The 6830-nt window shown below is 31.7% G+C and overlaps 1 protein-coding gene across 4 annotated transcripts; it reads left to right on the forward strand.

The window, feature by feature from the left end:
* The first annotated feature begins 312 nt into the window (after nucleotides 1-312).
* Nucleotides 313-6088, forward strand: LOC107616706 (uncharacterized). 4 transcript variants are annotated; one of them, XM_016318649.3, is made up of 8 exons: nucleotides 313-563; nucleotides 1709-1930; nucleotides 2026-2059; nucleotides 2140-2424; nucleotides 3177-4118; nucleotides 4842-4955; nucleotides 5463-5642; nucleotides 5772-5962. In XM_016318649.3, exons 5-7 carry the CDS (start codon nucleotides 3244-3246, stop codon nucleotides 5635-5637), a joined length of 1164 nt encoding a protein of 387 aa, XP_016174135.2. In that variant the 5' UTR covers nucleotides 313-563; nucleotides 1709-1930; nucleotides 2026-2059; nucleotides 2140-2424; nucleotides 3177-3243; the 3' UTR covers nucleotides 5638-5642; nucleotides 5772-5962. The 4 variants fall into 4 exon arrangements, with proteins under 4 accessions (XP_016174135.2, XP_016174134.2, XP_088354218.1 ...); XM_088498092.1 differs by having other exon boundaries at nucleotides 326-563; nucleotides 1714-1930; XM_016318648.3 differs by lacking the exon at nucleotides 5463-5642 and having other exon boundaries at nucleotides 325-563; nucleotides 1714-1930; nucleotides 5772-6088.
* Nucleotides 6089-6830: the final 742 nt, after the last annotated feature.

The raw sequence follows: 6830 nt of genomic DNA on the forward strand, positions 1-6830 counted from the left end.
AAAAATCTCTTCTTGAAGTTAGAATACAAATGTCTAGGATAGAATCGATGATCTACTCCGAAAAATAGCCCATCAAATGTTGAAACTAATTCATACAACATTTACATAATTCACTTTTCTAGGAACATAATTGAATCTAAACACAAATAGTGGGTATAATATTAAAATCGAACACATCCAAATGAGACCTAATTGAGAATGAATACATTCAAGTGAGAATAATTAAAAAATATAATCTGATTTGTTAGTATAATTAATAGTAGGATAATATTGAATCACTTTTATAAACGATACAAATATGACAATTTAAACGATTTAATCTTCTATTCTTCGGATATCGCCTTTCTGATGCTTACCCATTTTAGTTTCCTCCGAAAAGTTTCGAACTTTTTATAGTTGGGCTGGTTTTGTGCAACTCTTCGTACACCGAATTCTTTGCTTATTTGAGAAAACAGTGGACTTTTTTTTTCCCTTTCCTGAAGAGGGTTTTTACCCGTTTTGCTTGGGAGCTGAGATTGATTTGGGGTCACATCCATGTATTTGTTCTTGGTTTTGCTTTGACGGTAAGGTCTACATTTCTTGTCATTTTTTCTTCTTTTTGTAAATTTCAAGTTATGATTTATTGTTTTAAACCTTTATTGGAGCTGAAAATGGCACTTTTCTGGATGAATCTTGGTCTAAGATGGAAAGATGTTGAAGGTCTTATTTGATTTTCTACCTGGAAAACTGAAGACTTGATTGGGTGCTTCATCTGATTTTTGTGGATCAGTTTTGTGCGGGTTTATCAATTTATTTTTTCTTTCTTTGTTAATGTATAATTTCTGGAATTTCTTTCCCCTCTTCGTTCAGCTCTGATCCATGTCAAGAGCTGTTGAGAGTGTTTGCTGTTTCATAGTTCTAATTCAAAATCACGGATTCTGAATTCTGATGTTGCCTGCATGGCAGAATGTGCATCTGAAGTCACTTTTCCACTTTGGTTTTGGCCTTTTTGTTACATAATACTTGAATCTGCAGTTGTAGCACTTGGTCTAATATTTGATTTAGTCCTGTTATTTGTACTCATTCTTTTGATCTTGTATCTCTTGTTGGATTTTTGTTTGGAGATTGACAACCCCCAAGAAATTACCCATTGGTGGAGACTAAGTTTTCTGATCCCCTAGCTTTGTTTGATTCAACTTGATGCAGATTTGTTCTGTATCTTTTCTATATCTGTTGCATCAATCTACTAAATAATACCAAATAAAAGCCTTTTCATTTTGTTTGGAGCTCCTCTTGATTGAATGTTTCTTTTGTGTTTGGTCTATGAAAGGTATCATATTATATTTCTTGTATCCCCTTCTCTCGTTGTAAAAATGTTGTTAAACCTTGAAAAAGCACAGCACTGGTAGCACTTGTTATTTTTGTATTCTATGAAAGAATTAGCATGATAAAGCAATTGTTTGATTCTATTATTATTCTTGATTAATGAGCATCTGTGTTTTACTATTTCATTCTTTACACGGAACTCTTTTATGCCGACATTTTAATAGATAGTATTTGATAAGTATTAAATTATTCAGAAGGGAAGCAAACTGGAATTGAACTTAGGACATTTTAATGAAATAGGAATAGATGAATTTTATTGGTTTTTTTCATGAATTAGTTGAATGAAGGATATTTAGTCTTGAAAGTAATTCAATACTAAGACGTAGTTTATTTCTTGTGTCAGAGCAGGAATCAAGCTTTTCGCTTTATTATTGAATGTGTAGTATGTGCCATTATTGTGGTGCTGGTTTGATGGGATCAAATGTGGATGAGAAGAAACAGGATGATGAGAGTAGTTTGAAGTTGAATAGTAAAGTTCCCACAAAGCTAGAGCGCGAAAATATGAAATTGAATGGTACAAGTCCTTTTGCGACTCCACACATTAGTCCAACTTCATCCTTGTCAAGTAAATTTCTATGCTGCTGTCTTTATTTTTTTAAATCTTATATTTCCAAGAGATATTTGTGTAACCCAGTCTTTCTTCAATATGTGATCTTTCAGGTGATTTTTCTGTTGATGTGAACTCATTCGACAGGTATAAAAAGTGCACACAGTGGTGTGAGTATAATGCTAAGCTTAACTATTCTCAAATACTTATTTTGTTTTTTCTATTAGGATGAGTCGAATGGGGAATTGCAAAAAGGGATGGAAAACAATTCCCAAGAAAGCAGTAATGACAATGAGGACGCATCCTCTCCTGAAGAGATGGAATATTCTCTTCCTAATGATGAAGATGAAGACGAGGATAACTGGGGTGATCCAGTTCCAAGGATGAAGTAAGTGGATGCAATAGGTTCAAAGAGGAAAAACAGAGAGCAATGGAAGAAGTAATGAATGGAAAATTCAAGGCACTTGTGGGCCAGCTTCTTAAATCTGTTGGAGTTCCCTCTTCTGATGAAGGTGATAAGAGTTGGGTGGAAAATTCAAGGCAGGATTTAAATTAAAAAAAAATATTTTTTTCATAATAATAAATAACACAATCAGAAATTCCATTACTAAAAAAAATCAATCCGCTTCTGTTTTTAAAATATTTTTAAAAAAGTCTCTAATATTTAATTTATTTTTGATGTTTTAATTATATTTTAAATATATTTTTTATTAATTTTTTAATAACAAACTATTAGTCACTATTATTTATTTTAATCCTGATCTTAAATTAAAAATTCCAATGAACCTATGAATTTTTCAATTTAGAATAAAAATTACGGTTAAAATTAAAAAAGGTTAAAAGTGAAAAAAAATATACTATTAAAAGAGTAACAAAAGAGTAGTTATTTTTATTTTTTTCCCTCTACATTTACACCACTTTCCATATACAATGAGTTTAAAGTTTAAACGGTTGGATTAATGATACATGGTTATTTAAAATAAAAGTTTAGTCTATTTAAACAAATTTTGTCTAGTCAACTCTTTTGTTTTTAATTTTTAATTTTGAATCAGTTTGTTTATAAATACTCTGTTTCTTTTATTGTTTATAGATAACTTTCAGTATCTTCATTACGTCGGTCCATCCTAGAATAGGATTTGGAAAATAAAATAGAATTCAAAAATGAAACAGGATTTGAAAACGAAAACTTTCTATTTTTTCCATAATTTAATTTAAAGTGACACACTCTATCCGAAGCTTATATAAATGCTATATCTAAAAATAGGAAACCAAGCAAGAAGCTAATAATAAGAAGAAGAAGAAGAAGAAGAAGAAGAAGCAAGAAGCCAAGAATGAGTGAAGAGGAACTAGGTACTTTCTCAATGATGGATCCTTTGGATATGATAGATCCTTGGGATATGATAGACTTGGATGCGGATAGAAGGAATATGGTAGAGCAGTGTGCCATTGACGTGGGTGGCAATCAACCACCTCAGCTACAGCCTCCGCCTCAGTCTCAGCCCCAGCCCAAGCCGCAGCCGGATGTAGGGGAGATTACAGTAGCTCAGTTTTTCAGTGACACGTGTGGTTATCAACCACATCAGTCTCACCCTCAGTTCGATATGGTTGTTGCTGAGTGTTTGACAGAAGCTCACTCTCACCCTCACCCTCAGCCTCAGCAGTTTCTTGCTGACGTGTGTGGTTATCAACCACCTGAGTCTCAGCCTCAGCCTCAGCAGTTTCTCACTGACATGTGTGGTTATCAACCACCTTGGTCTCAGCCTCAGCCTCAGCCTCAGTCCCACCCTCATCCTCAGCAGTTTCAGCAGTTTCTTGCTGACGTGTGTGGTTATCAACCACCTGAGTCTCAGCTTCAGCTCCAACCTACGCAACCTCAGGTCTGGACTTGGGAGGAGAACAAAGCCTTTGAGTCAGTTATTGCCAATTGTTTTCAGTATGCTCAACACAACATCGCTGCTCGTTTCCCTGGAAAGACCCCGGCGCAACTGCAAGAACGCTTCAAGAAGCTGATGAAGGACATCAATGTCATCCATAACGGTTATACTGCAAACACTCCTCTGAATGCTGCTGCATCTGAGAACATGACTATGACAATGGCTGCTCCTACCACCACATTGGAACACAACCCTGTCTCCATCTCCATCATCAATGCAACAACAACAACCCCACCACCACCGCCTTATAACACTTATCATCATCATCACAGGTATGTACTCTACATATTTTCATTCTCTTTTTTTTTTCTTTATTTATTTTTAGCCGATACATATTTTCATTCTCTCCTCCTCTTTCTTTCTTTCTTTTTTTTCTTTTTAATTACTTATTCTATATTTCTTTTTTCTTACAAGTTTTAGGATAATTTACTTTAATAAACGAATTCTAATATAAAAGGCTACGTGAAAGTCCCAAATTGCATTTTATATAAATTGAATCGATAAAATTTGATTTAAGCTATTACGCACTAAATCGGATTCGAATTACATACATGCATGAATCAGCTACTAAAGACACGATTTCGTACCAGCTGACCACGCTCATGGTAAAATGGTTTTGATAAATCGAATCCCATATCTTCGATTTACATGCAACATGGTTTTTTAAATTTTTAATACTTTTGAATTTTTATTATTATAAATTTTTGGTATATTTTGTACTCCTTGTTTTAGAGATTTTTGATATTCTTATACTATTAATATTCATATTTTTAGTAAAAATATTATATATATAAAATTAAATACAAAATAATCTTATATCAAGAAAAGAAAAAATTAAACTGACAAATTTTGGGAATTATTTTATCGTTATATAATTTGCAAGGTGTTAATAAATGACACAACATTTGTTTCGTTCTTTTTTGGAAGAGAAAAAAAATATTGTTTATATGAAATTCATTGATTATGAAATATTTTGTTTATTTCTATCATGGCAGGGCGGAGGTAGTCGCGGCCGCAGCACCAATGGAGGCAGCAACAAGGGAACAAAACCAATCTGCCAACACCAACAATACAAAGAAATATTCTCGGTGGACTGAAGATGAGCATAGGTATTTATTATTATTATATTGTTTCCTTTTTCCTCTTATTTATTTATTTATTTGTTTATCTATTATCTAGTTGAATATTGGTGTTTACACAAAAGAAGAAAGTGAAGCAACTAGTATTAGCATATAGGAGCACTTCTCCTGTTTTAGATATATCTCTACTTTGTTGTACATTGTCTACAATATATAAGTCTAACATTTCTCTTTTGTAAGACCGACTCTGCTTCACTTCATTGCTTTCTTCTTAATCCAAGCTTTCATATTAACTTGTGCATCAATAACTAGCAATTTGAAAGAGCTCTAAAGTAATTGCAAATGAGGCATAGTTTTGTTGATTGCTAAATTTGTTTTGTTTTGACAATGGTTGAGTGGTTGACATAATAACATTTCTGGTTGGATTGAAAACCAAAAAAGAAAAAAATTGTTACTAATTAAATAGTTTATGTTTTTGTTTAAAAATTTTTTGTGTAAAATTTGTTAATACTTATTTCAAAAATCATGTTTTGGTAGATTATTTGTTAGAGGATACCAAGCAGAAGGTACAAATTGGTCAAGAATTTCAAAATATTATGTCAAAACAAAAATTTATCATCAAATTACCAGTCATGCTCAGAAATATTTTATACATAAAAAGGGATTAGCTAGAGGAGAAAAGTTAAGAGAAAGCATTTATGATGTAATTTGATCATTGTAAGTCATTTCTTTACTCTCAATTAGTTAATCTAATTCAATTTCTACTATTATAAGAAATATTGAATTGGCTATTTTAAACTCTATTATCCATGATAGTTACACTATTTTAATTGTTTTCCAATGTAGGAATTGTACCCTAATCCAAAGTTTTTAATAGATGGAGGATTTGCTTAAAGGAGGAAGAACGTGTAAATGTACTAAAGATTTTTATTTAAGTTGAAAAATGAAAATATAGGAACAATGAGGTAGGAATACAAGACTTGTCTGTGTACAGAAACATTCTAGATATAATTGTAATTTATAATTTTTCTTATTAATAATATTTGATTCCTAGCTCTCCGGCCTTGATGGCAATGCCGAAGGGGACGGTGAGCTAGTTTCTATCCAGAGTCTCGATGGCTATGCCGAAGGGGCTTTGGATGAGGGATGTATCTTTTCAAAAAGTTTAGTTTAAAATATATTAATTATAAGAACTTTTTGAAAGCATTTGATCCATAGAAACTAGTTACAAAATATTTTTATGTAATTTTTATACTATTATTAATGATTACTTTTTCATATTTTATTTGGTTGCCATTGGAAAGAGTTGAGAGTTAGTATAAAAAGAGCTTGACACAAATTAGATTATAAACGAAGGATTTGACACTAATTAACTTGTTAAGTATTTATACAATTAGTGAATTACTGTAATGTATTTACATGGTGTCACTAATAAAATTTTGTTTTATAAATGTTATTATTGCTTTTTTTCATGAATCAAAATAGTTTGTAATCATATTTTTGTTCTTACTTATCGTGAACTCTGAATCATATGTAACCATGACAGCCTTAAATAGAAAAATGAAAGCAAGATGTAATAGAATGATCTCTTGCTCATAGAAGAAGAAAATGATTTTCATTCCACAAAAGAGAAAAGAAAAGACATTCATAGCACAAAAGTTATACTACTAGGTCACCCGGGCATTTGCATGGCCTTAATCATATTATTTTCTATTAAATTCAATCCTAATAGTTGTAAATGAAGCGGATAGAATGACTAAATTAGTGTTATGATTGATAATAATAATAAATATTTGCTTCATAAGGGTAGTCCTATATTAGGATACAAACCTTCTTTCAAAGCATTTGTTGAATCAAAAACCATATCTTTAATTTAAAAAAAAAAACACACACACACACACAAAA

This window comes from Arachis ipaensis, chromosome B9, assembly GCF_059453495.1.
Source record: "Arachis ipaensis isolate K30076 ecotype BB chromosome B9, ASM5945349v1, whole genome shotgun sequence".
Classification (NCBI taxonomy): Eukaryota; Viridiplantae; Streptophyta; class Magnoliopsida; order Fabales; family Fabaceae; genus Arachis; species Arachis ipaensis.

Coding starts and splice junctions, on each gene's coding strand:
- LOC107616706 (XM_016318649.3), top strand. CDS start 3,244: ATGAGTGAAGAGGAACTAGGTACTTTCTCAATGATGGATCCTTTGGAT. Junction 4,119..4,841: donor ACTTATCATCATCATCACAG/GTATGTACTCTA, acceptor CTATCATGGCAG/GGCGGAGGTAGTCGCGGCCG. Junction 4,956..5,462: donor TGGACTGAAGATGAGCATAG/GTATTTATTATT, acceptor ATGTTTTGGTAG/ATTATTTGTTAGAGGATACC.